The following is an 18223-nucleotide window of genomic DNA, read 5'->3' as shown; positions in this document are numbered from 1 at the left end:
TTATCATATTAATTCTATTATCATTTATGCACAAGGACAATTAACCTATCTCGAGGTTACATGCTTCACATTTGATCTTTTTAGTTACTTAGTAAAGTTTTTTTTTTTTTTGCTATGCCAAGAAGAAACTTTATCACCGAACGCTCATTGGTTGGTGAAACCCTTGAAACCTCTCTACCTATTGGGAGAGTACACCTAGTTTTAACCTTACGGCAACAAATGCCTTTTGTTGGTTTGGAACTAGTGACATTAGTCAACTTGGTGACATTCACAAGTCACCCCTACCAGGCTTTACTAGGGGTGGCAAAACCTGGCACGACCCGCCAACCTGCCTCTTAGGTGGGTTCGGGTTGGGCTTAAGCCAACCCGTTTAATAAACGGGTCGACCCGCCTAACCCGTTTATTAAATGGGTCGGGTTCGGGTTGGGGGTATGCCAACCCGCCAACCCGGCTGACCCGTCAACCCGTCAACCCGACCCGCGAACCTGAGAACCCGTTTACCCGACCCAACCCATTTATTAAATGGGTTGGTGGGTCGTGTCGGGTTACCCGTCTATTAAACAGGCCGGGTTCGTGTTTGCCACAGCCGACCCGTTTAATAAACGGGTCGGGTTCGGGTTGAGGTATGCTGACCCGCCAACCCGTCGGGTCGACCCACCAACCCGACACGATTGCCACCCCTAGGCCTTACCGACCAAAGTTGCAAAACAAAAAGCTACAATAAAAGGCAAATCAAGGATGACAAGGAGAGGGCTCATGAGCAATTAGTGCACGTCACCTTGTGTTGGGACGTTGCAAGTTTGAATCCCTATGGTATGGTTGTATAACGGGTAGGGGTTTGCCTAACCCCAGCTTTCTCTGTGGAAAAACGGATTACAAGGACAAAACATGGATTTTTAATTTGATCAACGGGGAGCTTTCCGGAGCTTCTTGAGGGCAGCCTTCTTCCTCTCAGCAACTCTATCCACCAGTGTGGGAGGTGTACAAAAGAAACTTTTTTTCAACAGAAAGCTGAGGTTAGTCTGACCCCTACCAGTTATACAATGATACCATTTGGGTTTCGAACTTGCAACGTCCCAACACATGATGATGTGCACAAACGGATCCTGCCAGACAAGTAGAGCCCCCCCCTGTTGGTTGTACAAAAGGAACTTGCACTTGAGGCTTTAATTTAGTGAAGGCTGGATCATGCGCAATCACATTGCACAAAATCCCTTGAGTGCCCGCCATCGATCTCCCTGTGAGCTGTGGGGCCCAACTACCGATGGAGGACACTCAGGTGCAGCGGTATATTGATTTCGTGCAATGTGATTGTACCTGATTCGGCTTCTTTCAGTAGGTGGACAGTAGCTGAAATAAAAGGATCCAATCCTTATCTTATTCCACCAACTACAGAAAGTGGCAAAGGAACAAGGGAAAAGTCTCTATCCTTTTAATGATAAAGCAATCGTGTGGGGGAGGCCATCATCTACTTTGGTTGTGCCCATGGTAAAGACAACTCTCAAGATTGTGACTGGATCCACATATCAGTAACACTTATACATAATGGATCTGCATTTTCGTCAAAGCTGTGGACCCAAGGAGATATCATCATGGATTATTGCAAGAGATATGATCATGAGGTTCACGTTAACATCATCCATGAGTCTGAGTCTGAGTTTGGCCAGAGGTGAGCAGATTCGGTGATCCTGGCCGAACACCTTACAAGTGTTCGGCCCCAACCACTGGCTGCCAGAACACCATCTTGTTTCTTTTTGTTTCAGCCGTTTATTTGTTGCGCTGTTAGATGCATGCCGTCAATCTAAAACTTGAGAGGCTCTCAAAAAATTTGTGGGGCGCATCCAAGAGACAACCTATCTGACCATGGTGTTTTGGCTGCCGTTCATCACATGAATGAATGTCATCTAATGGAGCTCTGACGGTTTATCGTAAAGCTGCATCTGACCTGATACTTGCATTTTGAATCCGGATTTGAAAGCTATACAGTAAAGTAGGATTGAATGCAGATCTGAAACAATATATGGCAATATTGGACCCGGTAGAAAAAACTATAAAAAAGCTTTTTGCGTGTAAAAAAGTGCGTTGGACCAAATATGATAAGAATTTGAACTTAAATCGAACATAACACCGATTCAAATTCAAAAATCAATCAAAATAATCTGACAAGTAGAACCAGATCCAAACCAAACGCGCGTTTGAACGTTGTTTCAAGGGCTTGTATCAATAAATAACGTGTTGGTTTTATATCGAATATCTATATCTGTTCCAGCCCGCCATGTTAAAATATGCCCGTGACAGAATCAATCCCGGCCCGATCCATTTGCAACCTTATTTGTGGGTCGAATCCGATATTTGGATGGTAAAGCCTCACTTTCAAGTTTCAACTTGATCTAAAATAAAAGGAAATCTCTCTCTCTCTCTCTCTCTCTCTCTCTCTCTCTCTCTCTATATATATATATATATATATATATATATATATAATGGGACTGAAAACCTACCCAATAGAAAACCTTCCAAACTTATCTAATAAGAATATTTATCATATTTTCGGTATTTTTTCAAAATTTTGTCCTTACAGATGTGATCTATGTACTTGTTTTTATAGGAATAAGTTCTTGGAGCATTTGATTTTCATGCATGGATATGTTTTTACAAAAATCAATGGCCTACAATTTCATAAAATTTTGAGGTTCCAAATATCATTTTTTTCATCCAAAATGCATAATCCAAGTATCGATTTCTAGTAAATCAATCATACTGAATACATGCTAAATACATCTGTAGGGTCAAATTTTTGAAAAAACATAGATGTAATGTTTTTTATTGGGTAGGTTTTGGAGGTTTTCTATGAGGTAGGTTTTCATTTTCCTATATATATATATACATATATATATATTCTTCTACTCATAGCATTATGGTTCCAACATTAAATTATGCTAAATCATAACTGCAAATTTAATCTAAACTAATTTCTTATCGAGTATAATATAGTGATACAACTTTTTAGCAAAGTAACACGCGCTCAATTTCATTTCTTCAAGAACAATAAATATCGAAACAGTTATTTTTAAGACTTTAACTGCCCCAACCATGCTTTAGGCAGAAAGTAGTGCACCAAACACTTGGCCACACCTTTTGTTTCTTTTGATTATAAAAGTGTTTGCCCAAACTCCAACCTGTCTCTGATACTTTAATTATACCAATCACGGAATATTTTAGTTCAATGATGCAAAAAGAACTTATCACATATTCACAAAGAACTGCTCAAATTTTCAGTTATTACAAGCCGCCACCTGTTCTTCTGAGTGTATTTCAAATACCAACCTAAGGTACAAAAATACTTTTATTTTTAAATCTTTGCTGTTAAAATAACCCTTTTTATCTCTTTTTGTTAAAAATATTAATGCTGAGGGCATTTTATTTTTTCTTTTTTTTTTTTGTCTACTAAACAATGGCCAATCGAGAAACAAAATAATAAAAGGGCAGTTAAAAGACGATGAAAGTTGTGTGCATGATTCTTTGTGATTGATAGAGTTATGCTGCATTTAGTAATCAACTCACACAAACAAGGTTCACTCCCCGGTACAAATTAAGAGCTTTTTTGCAGAGCTTCCTTTAGAAGTGTTTTTATCTCACTTTGTTATGCTTTTTATCAGAATTTAAGATGAAAGACCAACCCAGTTTCCACTTAATTAACCTCCCAACGTCCTGCGACGATGGAGTTTTTTTTTTCGACAGAGAAAGCTGGGGTTAGGCAGACCCCTACCAGTTATACAACTATACCATTATTGGGATTCAAACTTGCAACGTCCCAACACAAGGTGATGTGCACCAGCTGCTCCTACCAGATAAGCGAATAAAATTTGAAGAGAATAAAATTTGATTCTATTGCAAATTGGAAGAGAATAAAATTTACATGGTATATATATGAATGAATTATTGGAGATGGGATAATTACCATTATTAGAGCTCTCTTGGATTCCGTTGATCTCAAGTTAAAAACTATGCAGTGTATGTATGGGCGGAGTTAGTAATTGATCAAGGCAATGGTTTCTGTTTACATCACAATGACACGTTACTTAAGCCCATTTGTAGCGGACATGATTGGGGCAGATGACATAACATTGAATGACACATATACAAACATTATTTTGATACTTTTAATTATTTTTGTTATAATTCAATAAAACATTATATTATATACTAAATATAAAAAACTTTATTGATAAAAATTAACAAATTCATGTCGTGTCTTATTTTTTCAAAGAATTGATGAACTCGTGTCTTTGTGAGGTAGGTGTGTTTGGTAGGCATGAAGCTGCAATTTGGTCCTCCTATACCTACCAGTACTGTAGGACACCGGTGTGAAGTGACCAATAATCATGTTACTCTATGTTAAGAACCATTTTGGATTGGGCTCCCAATGTGATGTGCGTAATCTCACGTTCACATTTGTTTCCTCATTTGACGGAGGATCTCGAAGGATCATGACTGATTTTGTTTCCTGTTTCCTTATTTCCTCTTGTACCTTATCATAAGTGTGTGTATTTCCCATTGTAACTTTATTATTTTTACCATGTTGTCACTCGATTATATATAAAAGGGGTTGTATATGCAAGATGATATATACAAAAATTTCTCATTTTCAGGGTTGAGGATTCCAACTGTTCTCCTTCACAGCTATTTCTACAAATCGTTACATGAGTCTACTTGCAAATTGTCACATGGTATTAGAGGCTAAGCTCCAGTTCTAGTCGTGCGTCTCTGGTTGCCCTTGTTCATCCATATTTTGTTTGGACGACTGTGGGCAGATCCTCACAGCCCGATCTTCATCCCTTGTTGTGCTACAATATCGTTCATTCTCACTTTGATTGATGGCGACTGAAGAAAGTGATGCAGGTACCACTCCGACGTCTTCAATGAATTTAAGTTCAGATGCAGTAAGTCCATATTATCTGCATCATTCAGATAGTCCAAGCTCAATCTTGGTTACTCAACTACTGGATGGTGACAATTACCCCACGTGGAGCAGGGCCATGACAATGGCGTTAAGTGCAAAGAATAAAATCAGCTTCATAGACGGTACGTTATCCAAACCAAACCCTTCTTCACCCGAATTATTGGTATGGATGTGTTGCAATCATATGATTCTCTCCTGGATTTTAAATTTTATCTCGAGAGATTTGGCCAACAACGTCATTTACGCTACTTCGGCTAAAGAAGTTTTGGATGATCTCATAGAGAGATTTACTCGGAGTATTGCTCCAAGAATCTATCAAATTCAATATGCAATTACAAAATATCAACAAGAATCTAGTTCAGTTGCAACATATTTTACCAAACTAAAAGAATACTGGGATGAGTTGTCATCATATTCCCCCATGCCAGTATGCACTTGTAGGGCTGCTAGAAGTATGACCGAGCAACTTCATAGGGAACGAGTCATTCAGTTTCTAATGGGTTTGAATGATTCGTTCCATACAGTGAGGGGACAAATCTTGTTAATAGAGCCATTACCTTCCATTGCAAAAACCTACTCCTTGGTACTTTAAGAGGAGAAACAACGAGAAGCTCGACATGGGGTAACCCAACCAATGGACAGAACGACTTGTGCCGTGAACTCAGGATATGCAAATCGATTGTCTTCAAATAACTTTCAAAAATCGAAATTGGAAGGAAAATCAGAAAAACAGACCTGTGTGCTCCCATTGCAATAGAGTGGAACATGTGAAAGACAAGTGTTATGTTCTTCATGGTTATCCTCCTGGACATAAGTCGTATAATGTCAGTCAAAGAACCACTGAAGCCGCAAACTCCACATCACGAGATCATAGTGGCATTATTTCTGACGGAAAGACTCACATTGGTGATTCGGTTAATAACCCAAACTCAATTGTTCCTTCATTTACATTAGAAGAATATCATCAACTTATGTCTCTTCTTCGATAGAATGCTCTATCCGCAAATCTTGCAGGTTTGTCAGTTTCCAACTCTGATTTACACACAGGTAGATGGGTTATAGACTCTGGAGCAAGCTATCACATGGTTGTTTCTCCAGAATTCTTATCACACTCCTTTCAAAATACTTCAGTCCCTCCAGTCAAATTACCAAATGGTAATCTCATTCCAGTGTCTCACATTGGTTCAACCACTTTAAACACCAATATGAACATCTAGGATGTCTTGTTCATTCCCTCTTTTAGATTCAATTTACTTTCAGTTAGTAAATTGACTAAGCAGCTAAATTGTTCAGTAACATTTTTTTCAAACTCTTGTCTTATTCAGGACCTACAATCGAGGACGACGATTGAAGCAGGTGAGAAAAAAGAAGGATTGTATTACTTCAATCATTCTCTACCTATTCCATCAGCATTATCGTCTCACCAAACCACAACACATCTCTGGCATTGGCGCCTTGAGCATCCATCTTCTTCTCGTATGAAATGTTTTAATAATTATGATGCTAGTATCAGATGAATAGCTTATGTCATTGTGAAATTTATCCTAGAGCAAAAAATCAAGACTTGCCTTTTTATTGAGTGAATTTGTCACAAAAAAACTATTTGATTTAATCCATTGTGATATTTGGGAACCTTACTCTCAAGCATCTTTAAATGGTGCTCACTATTTTTTAAGCATTGTTGATAACTTTTCTAGATGCACCTGGGTATATCTAATGAGATATAAGTTTGAAACTCAGAGTCTATTGAAATATTATTTTTGTTTAATTGAAACTCAACATAAAGGCAAAATTAAAATTGTCAGAACTGACAATGGTTCTGAATTTTTTTCATATGAAATGCAAGAGTTTTTCTCCTCTCAAGGAGTTTTTCATCAACATTCGTGTGTTGCAACTCCTCAACAGAACGACATTGTTGAAAGAAAGCATCACCATCTTCTCGAAATAGCCAGGGCTTTACGCTTTCAAGGCAATCTTCCTTTAAAATTTTGGGGTGAATGCATTTTAACAGCCACATATCTTATCAATCGCACACCCTCTTCCAAATTGGGAGGCAAACCTTCGTTTGAGAAACTTTTTCAAAAAAAAACCTAGCTACACAAATCTCAGGATATTTGGATGTTTGTGCTATACTATCAACACTAGTGAAACCAGGATGAAATTTGATCTGTGTGTTTCAAAGTGTGTTTTTCTTGGCTATGCTCATGGACAAAAAGCATATCGAGTTTTTGATTTGAAAAAAAAATAAAATATTTTTTAGTCGCGACATTGTTTTTCATGAACAGTTTTTTCCATTTCATACGAGTCAAGAGATACCATCTGAACTGGTGCTGCCTGTACCCCTTTTGGACCAGCATGACTCCTCTCATTCTGCCCCAATTACATCTCTAAACTCTCACTCAGAGCAATCTCCTTCAGTGTCTGATTCACATCCATCAAGTGAACACCCTTCTGACACAATACCTAGTTCTCTTCATACGTTCGACACCTCCTTATCAACCCACTTACGACAGTCCACTAGCGACCGTCAACCTTCTATCCGATTAAAGGATTTTTTACTGTGCATCGATTCAGTCCTCGCCTCAACCTTCGTCAAAATCGATTGGAGATACGTGTTTTCCTTTGTCAAATTTTGTTTTGTTTGCCAAATTTTCTTCGTCTCATAAAGCCTTCCTCACTACCATATCCCATGAAGTTGAACCCACATCATTCACCCAAGCTATGAAGCATTCCTGTTGGAGGGAGGCTATGGCTGCTGAAATTCAGGCTCTTGAAGCCAACCATACTTGGACTATCATTGAATTACCACCAGGGGTCAAACCCATTAGAAGAAAGTGGATCTACAAGATTAAGTGCAAATCAGACAGGACCATTGAACGCTATAAGGCTTGGTTGGTTGCTAAAGGGTATTCCCAATAAGACGGCATCGACTATCATGATACTTTTTCCCCTGTGGCAAAATTAACGATTGTTCGATGTCTTCTCTCAGTAGCAGCAACACAAATCTGGATTCTCCAATAAATGGACGTGCATAATGCCTTCCTTCACGGCGATCTGGGAGAAAATGTTTATATGGCTTTACCACCTGAATTTGCTCGATAGGGGGAACATCATCGAGTATGCAAACTTCACAAGTCCTTGTACGGGCTTAAACAAGCACCTCAAAACTGGTTTGCCAAATTCTCCTCTGCACTCCTCATATTTGGTTTTCGTCAATTTCCGGTGGACTATTCTCTATTTACTTTTCAACAAGGTGATGCTTTCCTTGCATTACTTGTGTATGTTGATGACCTTATACTTGTTGGGAACAAGGCATGTGTCATTCAGACCATTAAGCAATACCTTCACAGTCAGTTTCATATGAAGGACCTGAGCACTTTAAAATATTTTTTGGGCATCGAGGTGGCTCGCTCAAAAGAAGGTATCATTCTTTCTCAAAGGAAATATGCCCTGTAATTACTTGATGAAACCAGTTTATTAGGAGCTAAACCTGTCAATGTCCCTTTGAAACAACGCCAACATCTCACAAGTACTGAGGGCAAAGTGTTGCATGACCCAACCCCATATCGATGTCTTGTTGGGCGTCTCATCTATTTGACCATAACTCGACTAGATATTCTATACTCAATACACATCTTAAGTTGGTTCATGCATACTCCTCGACAATCTCACATGGATGCAGCCCTTCGAGTCGTTAGATACTTGAAGAGCCATTCGGGTCAAGGACTGTTCTTATCTTCATCTTCTTCTCTTCAAATTCATGCTTATTGTGACTTTGATTGGGCTGCATGTCCAGAAACTAGACGTTCAGTGACTGGTTACTGCATTTTATTGGGATTTACACCAGTGTTGTGGAAGACCAAGAAGCAGCCTACTGTGTCCAGATCCTCTACGGAGGCAGAGTATCGAGCCATGGCAAATATGGTTTGTGAGATTACTTGGCTTCGTCTTTTGCTTCTATCTCTCAGGGTATCTCATGGTTCACGCACAAAGCTCTACTGCGACAATCAAGTTGTGCTTCATATTTCAGCAAACTCAGTGTATCATGAACGTACAAAATATATCGACATTGATTATCATAGTGTTCGCGAGAAACTGTGTAAAGGACTCATTAGTACTACTTATGTCCACACTTCAAGTCAGCTTGCTGATTTGTTTACCAAGCCTCTTGGACAAGATCTATTTGTGAGATTGACTTCCAATTTGGGCCTTAGTGATCTTCATGCTCCAAATTGAGGGGGAGTGTTAAGATCCATTTTGGATTGGGCTCCCAGTGTGATATGTGTAATCTTACGTTCACATTTGTTTCCTCATTTGACGGAGGATCTCGAAGGATCACAACTGATTCTGTTTCCTGTTTCCTTATTTCCTCCTGTACCTTATCATAAGTGTGTATATATTTCCTATTGTAACTTTATTATTTTTACCATGTTGTCACTCAATTGTATATAAAAGGGGCTGCATATGCAAGATGATATATACAAAATTTTCTCATTTTCACGGTTGAGGATTCCAACCGTTCTCCTTCACAGTGATTTTCTACAAATCGTTACACGAGTCTGCTTGCAAATCGTCACACTCTACTCCAAACGTCCTAAACAGATCTTGGCATCTTGCTACCAAAATATTTCCTTTTTGTTTCTTTCATGCCTATCATATAGCAAACAAAAATCTTCCTCCTCTACTACTTTTTTTTTTTATATATTGTCCACCTACTATTTGCTTGTCTTACATAATATTTCCCCTTCGAGTGTACCAAAAAGAAAATATTCATAATCTTCAAAAGCTGGTGAGCTGTGGTTACTGAAATTTTCATTAAATTAAATTGCATCACACCAAACCAAAAAACAAATGTAAAAACTGCTTTGATTCTTGTAGCTAAGACAGAGAGCACAAATGGCCAATGGGGGCTCCGCGTGGTTGACAGGAGCTGTCAGTGCATGTCTCTTTCTGGTGGGACGTTGAAGGTTCCGTTCAAACACCAGTGGTACTTTGAATAATAACCGGTAGGGATCTACCTAACCCGAGCTTGCCTTTCAGACAAAAAAAAAAAGACAGCACAAATGGGCGTACTTATCCTAACGGCCCGTTTGTTTCATGTAATTTGATAGAAAGTTACTGGGCTAACATTCTTTTATATCACTGAGATAAACAAGACTGTTTTTTCTACCGTCTACCACTTTGGTTTCAACCTTCTACAAAAAAACATTTTCTTGGAACGGCTGAGTTGACAAATTTTTTTGGGGGAAAAATCCATGTCCTTTTTTATGAAAAGTCTTTCCCTTTCATGGCTACGAAACAAACAAAACTTAAGGTCTTTGTCTCACGGGAAACACCTCCTTTCCCAGGAGAAAGAGGCCACTTTTTCTATTGGATGTGAAACAAACTAGTTCCATGCAGGGACGACAGTGGACCGGGGGGAAACGGAGCCCCACCCCACCTCGCTCCGTTTGGACCGGAGATTGAGGACATGAAACAGAGATAGAGGTTAAAATCAAAACCCATGCAGGGATGGAGGGAGGATAGACTTATGCTTTCCCAAATCAAAACCCATGCAGGGATGGAGGCGGGGATAGACTTAAGCTTTCCCCCACCCCGCCCCATACCCGTCCTCGATCCCTGCCTCACTCCATCCCTGATCATTCTTTAGAGATGGCAGTGGACCAAGGGAAAATGGAGTCCTGCCTCACCCCGTTTGGACCAGGGATGGAGGACATAAAACAAGGATAAAGGCGGGGATGAAGGTTAAAATCAAAACCCGTGTGGGAATGGAGGGTAATATTTTGAGACGGGGCCTCCACCCCCACCTCGGTCCACTGCCATCCCTAGTTCCATGTAAAAGTAGTCAGTCCACATGGCATGGTGAATCGGTGAATGTTTCTCACGAAGCTTTTGGGAAAAAGCCTTTTACTAACTTTGGATCGTTAAACTTTATGTGGTAAAAGAAAAAAAGAAGTGGCAGTGGAAACTCCACTTTCTCATGAAAAAGTGGTGGCTATTTTTTTTTCCTAAGCTCATGCTCCTGTCCACGAAAGGGCATTTTCGCAGGCTTATTGACACAAAGGGGCCCTAATCATCCACAAAACCACAACTACCAGATGCATTGATCATCACTCATCTTGATGATGGATGGCAATGGCGTGATCAAGCAGATTTATATTTTATCATATGAAGGATCCTGCAACAAGAGCATGTCATCTTTTCAATCAGAGCTTTATCCTGTTTAACCAAACACCAACTTTGGCAACCGAAAAAACAAAAGATCTTGACAATCAAATCATCGCCATCATTTACCTACCCACTTGAGAATCACACGAAACGCTTCAGCTTCTGGAAGGGATACTATTGCTTGCAACCAACAGCTAATTGTAGGTAAGTGGGCCCCTTCCTATGACCAAAGAGTTTAATAAACAGGCAGAACCATACCCGACACATTCAATAATCGGACTTAGCTTCATGGGTTTAACTCGGATCCCAAACCCTGACCCTATAGGATCCGGTACGGGTCGAGATCGGTTCATACCCTACTTTGTTCTAGGCTGTCCGTTTTTGGATGACTTAGATGCCGATTATCTAAAGCATACCGGGTCTGAAATTTTTTATGGGACCCAGTGCAAACAATGCAATATTTCAATGCTTAGGTGAATGGCATTAGAGGTAGAGGGACCCCTGAGGGTTCTGTCACGGGTACGTCTGACCTGATCCGCACTCAATAACAAAAGATAAGCAGCCATCAACTTTGATGTTCTCACTAAACCAAATTAATTACTACCTCCAACTTTTGCTACATCTTTTCTTTAGCCTTTTTTGGATAAATGACGAAATTCCCAACTCTTCTTTTTTTTTCGTTTCCATGCCACTGAGATAAGTAGGAATATGTCATTGAGATAATTCTAGATGATTAGGTTGAGTACTTTTAAAGGTACTGTGATCCCCAAAACGTTAACACGAGTTTTAACTTTTAGAGGAACATAATAAAGTTTCTTTCAAAATTACTTTTTTTGTTTAATAATTTCGCAGAAAATCACGAAGTTCCGAGTTGTTGTTGTTGAAGTGACCAAGTTGGGCAGGGGTTTTATATTATGCTAATTGTATTTTTCATTTTTCTTTTGGTTTTTAAATTTTTTGAATATTTTGTTTTTTAGAAATAGTTTTAAAAAATAAAAAATCCGAATTATCAGTTGCTTTGGTTAGTGCCAAAATATTGACATCAACATCAATTGTTAGGTGCGTGGAGACGCCTAACTCTATGCCAGTTAACCTTCTGTAGGGATGCCACTAATGTTATAGCACACGTCAGATCAGAAGAAGGCAGCAATTTCAAACAGCTACTTGGCCGATCCCATCTTCATAATAACTTGGTCATGAAATTTTCAAAGTGGGGGTAGCAGTAGCGCTGTTGCGCAAGCAAACAAACGAATTGGTTGGTGATTTAAAATTTAATGGCCATTAATAGAAAAAATATTTTAGTTTTTCCCCTGCTCCACGGAAAAAGAGAGCCCATGCACAAACAAAACAGAGATTATAATGTATGAACAGATTAAATGATCTGCAGAGAGAGAGAGAGGGCCACATGAATGACATCAATCACCCCAACAATACCAAAAATTATAGAGAATCACCATTCTGGCATTCATTCACCAACAATTAAAAAAACGAGAGAGAGCACATCAATCACCCACAATACCAAAAATTCAAGAGAACAAGGAGATGTGTCAAATAGTTAGTAGAAATGAGGAGCTACAGTGACAGCATACATCTCACTAGCTGCGTTTTCAACGGCTAGCTGGTCAAAACTCTGCGTCTCTAACAGTGACAAGTGGGAGGGGATATATAGAAAGAAAGTTTGATGGTGGGTGGGATTTAGGAGTCTTCTCCTACCTTCAATCATAGTAGCTCTCTGAGTGGATGGATATGGCGAGGGCGATGGAGGTGAGCCATGGTGGGGATGCTCCTGTTGGGGAGCTGAGATCAACTCTGAGGAGGGTGGCGGGAAGGGTGTGGGAGGAATCTAAGAAGCTGTGGTACATAGCAGGGCCTGCAATCCTGACCTCTGTTTTCCAGTTCTCGATTGGGCTTGTGACGGTGGCGTTTGTTGGCCATCTGGGTGAGGTTGAGCTCGCTGCTATCTCTATTGCTCAGAATGTCATTGAAGGATTTGCTTTTGGCGTTCTGGTAAGGATCACTTCCTGAGTAACACACTCTCTCTCTCCTGGTGGTGGTGTTTGTTTGTTTGTTTGGTGAAAGTTTCATTTTTATGTTGTTGGATAATTATTGGATAAATTACAAATTTTTTGAATTTTATGAATACCATTTAGCTTGCTTAAAGCAAAAAAAAGGTTTTCTGCTTTATTTTTTGCACAATTAGCGTAAATTTGCTAGCGATAGTGCTAAACATTTCGTTAACATTGATAAATTTGACGTGTTATAGGAATTTTGCTGCTATTTCGTTCCTTTGTTAGAGCTGTGGTCTATTCTTCCTTTTAATTTTATCATCCATAATATGCGGATATGTCAGTTACGTTCTAGGAATCCATATGCAAGGCTTAATATCTTCGACTTCGATTCTCTCATAGTATTTAAATTCTTGGGCTCTGCAGATGTTTCTCACCATTTATGGATTATGTCTGTGGGAACAGGGTCGCTCTGTTCCTGAAATGTTATATCGTAATCTAGATTTAGAATCTGCTGCAGAAGAAATCTACTGTACAATTTGAATGATCTCTTTTTTCTTGTTTCTTGGTGAAAAAACAGATGCTTTTACGGTGAATTGAAGTTCATACTTGCATAACTGAGAATCATGGTTTTTTAATGTTGATGGTATCTGGTTATGGAATCAATTTGGCTTAGATACTAATTCATCAACCTTGTGTCGAAGTATTTGTTTTTCCAGGCTTTTCAAGAACTGACAGTTACGCGTGTAAATAAAGATCACCACACTGGGCTCGTACCATCTATTTAGTTATTTGGTTTCATGATAAGGATAAGATTATGCTACAGACAATTTAGAGTGATCTACATGATAAAAAATATTATTTGCTCAAGAAATTATAGCTGGTATATATTTTCTACCCCAGCTTTGCTATTTGTCTTTGGTGAGAACATGAGGATTTCCCTGTATTGGATACCAAATTAATACTTTCAATGCTTTTTTTATCAGATTAGCTCTCTTTAGCGATGATGTTGCGTAGGAAGATAAAATTGCCAAATATGAAACCTTTGTATGTTTTACACCAATATTATTTATATTGGTAACCGGTAATGGTCTACCCACGCCTAACAAACAAACATAGGAAGAAATGGGAGAACAAAAAAATATCTCTCGTTTTCTGTTTTTTATGGGAATAATTGTATTGGTTGGATGGCTGAAAGCTTTTCATCGTTTATGATTATCACGTTTGATATTTCTTACCCTTCTGTTAATTATCTATGTACTCATTTATGTATAGCTTGGGATGGGCAGCGCTCTGGAGACTCTTTGCGGACAAGCGTTTGGAGCTGGGCAGTTGAATATGCTTGGAATCTATATGCAAAGGTCATGGGTTATAACATTAATAACTGCATTGATCATCTCACCAATATACATTTTCACATCACCAATTCTGAAAGGCCTTCATCAATCTCATGACATAGCTGAGATGGCTGGAAAATACTCTATCTGGGTCATTCCTCAATTGTTTGCATATGCTGTGAACTTCCCCCTGCAGAAATTTTACCAGGCTCAGAGCAGAGTAATAATCATGACTGTGATTGCTGGAGTCACTTTGGGTTTGCATGCTGTGTTGAACTGGATTTTTTTGTCAAAGCTTCAGTATGGGCTGGTTGGAGCGGCAGTTATAGGGAATGTTTCATGGTGGATCATAAATTTGGCTCAGATGCTCTATGTGGTATCTGGTAAATTCCCTGATGCATGGACTGGCTTTTCTTGGGCAGCATTTCACTCCTTGGGTTCTTTTATAAGGCTATCACTGGCATCAGCTGTAATGTTATGGTTAGTACTGAAATCAAATTATTGAAACTTTTATCAGTGGTTAATTTAGTTTTTTTTGTTTCTTACATCTAAACTCTCTTGTGGCAGCTTGGAACTTTGGTATTTTACTGCAGTTCTACTTTTGGTTGGTTTATTAAAGAACCCAGAAGTTGCAGTTGATGCCATTTCAATTTGGTGAGTAGTCCTTCTCCGTATCTACATAAATTGTGTTTCTACTCTTACACTTGTTCAAGGATGTGCCTTTTGATCTCCATTTGCTGCTTGGATTAGCCTCTGGTTCCTAGGTTGCATGACTGTTTTATCATTTCATGAAACCAGGAGAAAGCAGGATTCACTTTCTGATTGTAGTATCTGTTTACTGCCATTTGCTTATTCTAGTGCTTTCTTTTGCCTGTTCTAGGATGAATTTATTAATCAAAGAAATCGTTTTCTTGGTTAAGTGATACTCTTCTCTTGTGTCTTAAGGCAACTTCAAGTTATCATGGTCTAAATACAGCTTATGCACATTCTAATTTCTTTCTTGTTATTAAATTGTGGCAGCATGAATCTGGAGATGTGGACACTGATGATAGCTTTGGGGTTCAATGCAGCTGTCAGGTCGGTGAAATTTTCCTTTCCATTTAGTTGATGATAGCAATCACTAGGATGCACTCGATATCTTCTATTTCTAACAATCCAATGCTCTTTGTTCTATGCAGTGTGAGGGTCTCGAATGAACTTGGTGCATTGCGTCCCAAAGCTGCTAAGTTTTCTGTCACAGTTGCTGTTTCAACATCTCTGTCCATTGGAATAATCTTTATGATTGTAGTTTTCATCACAAGGAGTATCTTCCCTCAATTGTTCACATCACAACCTAATGTCATAAAAGAGGCATCCAAGCTAGCAAACCTTCTCTCTGTGACAATGCTTCTGAACAGTGTCCAACCTGTTCTTTCGGGTATCTGTCCATATCTCTCATTGAAGAGGGGCAGTAGAAGATTCGTATAGCTTTTTCTCAGTTGATGACTGGTGTTTCTTTTGGCCATTCAGGTGTAGCTGTAGGTGCAGGCTGGCAGTCTCTAGTTGCATATATCAATATAGGATGTTATTATCTCTTCGGATTGCCTGCTGGTGCCTTACTAGGCTTTAAGTTCAACCTCGGAGTACTGGTACAAACAAAACACAACTTGAAAAGCTAATTTCATGTCATCTAGATCTATGTGCGTAACACAGCTGTTTTTTGTTTTCATCATTTTGTAGGGTATTTGGTCTGGAATGTTAGCAGGATGTCTATTACAGACGCTAATTCTGATGACGATTACAATTCGAACTAACTGGCAGAAAGAGGTAGGAAAATCTAGATGTTGCATCTAACAATTGAATGTTTCACCATCTTAAAGAGATTGCTTCTTAGCAGCCATTATTTGATCCTGTTAGATCATCTCTTAAGTGTCACAATTAAGTTCATACTTTGAGAAGATTATAAATTGGTGATTGATTGGGATGGTCTTGATACAGGCTTTGCGAGCTGAAGAGCATGTTAGAGCGTGGGGGGGCTCGTTGCAGCCTCGCGGAGAAACTGCTTCATGAACTTGCATGCAAATTCTTGTGATGCAATGGGGATTATAAAACTGCAACATGTAAAGTACAGAATGCAATTTTTTTTCAGAGATGGAGAAATTTTTTGACATTCTACTGAATTTGTCCTCAAGTTTTCTGCCACGGGCAAATTCAAGTGCATGATTAAGATTCATCACTTCTTGGTTCTTTAGCGAGACATCAGAGTTAGCTGTATGAATATGGTAGTGTAAGAAAAGAGGAGAAAAGAAGTGTTCAGTAAATAAGATATAAATGTTTGTTATTGAGAATTTAAGGCATTCAATTCCCATTAAAGCAATGCACGCCTTTCATACAATTGAGGGTGCCTAGTCATTTGCTTGATTGTAGTTCTGTTAAGCAATTAAAATTTAATTTACCAATCAATTTTAGTGAACTTATTATACTTGCAATGTTCCAAGTCTTCATAATAGCTGCATTATATTCCAACTTAGCAACTATATGTTGGTCGAGATCTTTTGAGTCCTTTTTCTGGGGGCACTTTTTCAGTCTTCTAAAGTTTAGCTGCTTTGTAGAGGTGAGCTGTGGGGCATGCACATTGCCTAACAAGAAATGGGTATAGATATACATGGTCACTGAAATATGTAAACCAGCAAAATATGTAAACTGGTATGCACCAAAATTTTTATAGTTTTTTTTTTTCTAAAATTTCATAGTTATGTAATCTAAATGCTTGGTTTTATAGAAACAGACTCTTAGATCATCCAATTATGATGTATAAGAAGGATCTTTTAAGGCTTGAAAATCAACGGCTCGAATTTTTCATAAATATTCAAGCATACAAAATCACATTTCTTGATCCGATTATGATGATCCAATAGTCGATTCCAAGCAAATGGATCACGCTGAATGCATCTTGTTAGAGTGTGGAGCCTATTTCCTACCTGGATATAAATTCATAATTTATCTAGATTCAACTTTGCGGTAAGTTGGCGGAGAGTCGGCCATCCTGCCCATAAGGTTGAGGTTCAAGACCGTTAACCCTAGAAGCAATTGTTTTGGAGGATAGTTCTGTAATTTTACCTTAGGTTCCTTGTTGTATCCAGTAACACTAGTAGACTCCATGTAAATTTGTGTACTCCTATTTAAGGAGGCTTCCTCTTCTGTATTGTGTATCTCAATAAATAAAAAAGAAGACTTAGTGTGGTCATGGATGTACGCAATTCTTGCCGAACCACGTAAAATCTTTGTTTTCATATATGGTTGTTTTTCCTCATTTTTTTTCGTGCTTATTTCTTCTCCATCGATAGGTCAAAGAGTTGTTCCCTAACACATGTGCAGGGTTAGATTTGCAAAAAACCTATAGAAATCTTGGTTCATACTAGTTTACACATTTTGCATATATATATATATATATATATATATATATATATATATTGTACTAATATGGTTAGAAATCATCTATTCAAGCTTTGTCTAGTCAATCTGACCCCATAGATGAGTTTATCACAGTTTGTTTTTTACTTAACAAATTACATCTGTAAGGTTAGATTCACAAAAGAGAAAAAGCCAAAAAGCATGCCCCGACCATCTATATGCAACTCCCACAGTTACCAAATAATAAAGAATTGGCTACTGGACTGTTTAAAAAGTTCGTAGTTTTCTTGCGCCAAGTACAGACCGAACCTAATGATCAAGTCTAACCAAGTTCCCCTTGTGTCTGTTCTCGATAATTG

The 18223-nt window shown here is 38.7% G+C and overlaps 2 protein-coding genes across 2 annotated transcripts; both read left to right on the top strand.

The window, feature by feature from the left end:
• Positions 1 to 4874: 4874 nt before the first annotated feature.
• LOC149838643 (uncharacterized) lies at positions 4875 to 9196 on the top strand. The gene is made up of 5 exons (XM_090008289.1): positions 4875 to 5082; positions 7629 to 7866; positions 8063 to 8130; positions 8214 to 8309; positions 8757 to 9196. The coding sequence occupies exons 1-5, from the start codon at positions 4875 to 4877 to the stop codon at positions 9194 to 9196; spliced, it is 1050 nt and encodes a 349-aa protein (XP_089864415.1).
• A 5213-nt stretch (positions 9197 to 14409) lies between these two features.
• LOC149838642 (protein DETOXIFICATION 33-like) lies at positions 14410 to 16852 on the top strand. The gene is made up of 7 exons (XM_090007751.1): positions 14410 to 14951; positions 15039 to 15125; positions 15492 to 15548; positions 15650 to 15888; positions 15981 to 16099; positions 16191 to 16277; positions 16449 to 16852. The coding sequence occupies exons 1-7, from the start codon at positions 14416 to 14418 to the stop codon at positions 16518 to 16520; spliced, it is 1197 nt and encodes a 398-aa protein (XP_089863877.1). The 5' UTR covers positions 14410 to 14415; the 3' UTR covers positions 16521 to 16852.
• Positions 16853 to 18223: the final 1371 nt, after the last annotated feature.

Source organism: Nuphar pumila, chromosome 5 (assembly GCF_984573655.1).
Source record: "Nuphar pumila chromosome 5, dmNupPumi1.hap1.1, whole genome shotgun sequence".
Taxonomy (NCBI): domain Eukaryota; kingdom Viridiplantae; phylum Streptophyta; class Magnoliopsida; order Nymphaeales; family Nymphaeaceae; genus Nuphar; species Nuphar pumila.
The sequence above is the reverse complement of the archived record's forward strand: the minus strand, read 5'-3'. Positions and strand labels throughout refer to the sequence as shown.

Excerpts from the sequence above, each read along its gene's own strand:
- LOC149838642 (XM_090007751.1), top strand. The coding sequence starts at position 14,416 with ATGGGCAGCGCTCTGGAGACTCTTTGCGGACAAGCGTTTGGAGCTGGG. Across the intron at positions 15,549-15,649 it reads GGGTTCAATGCAGCTGTCAG|TGTGAGGGTCTCGAATGAAC; the intron begins GTCGGTGAAATT and ends TGTTCTATGCAG. Across the intron at positions 16,278-16,448 it reads GAACTAACTGGCAGAAAGAG|GCTTTGCGAGCTGAAGAGCA; the intron begins GTAGGAAAATCT and ends GTCTTGATACAG.
- LOC149838643 (XM_090008289.1), top strand. The coding sequence starts at position 4,875 with ATGGCGACTGAAGAAAGTGATGCAGGTACCACTCCGACGTCTTCAATG. Across the intron at positions 5,083-7,628 it reads TAAAATCAGCTTCATAGACG|CCTTCCTCACTACCATATCC; the intron begins GTACGTTATCCA and ends CGTCTCATAAAG. Across the intron at positions 8,131-8,213 it reads AAACAAGCACCTCAAAACTG|GTGATGCTTTCCTTGCATTA; the intron begins GTTTGCCAAATT and ends CTTTTCAACAAG.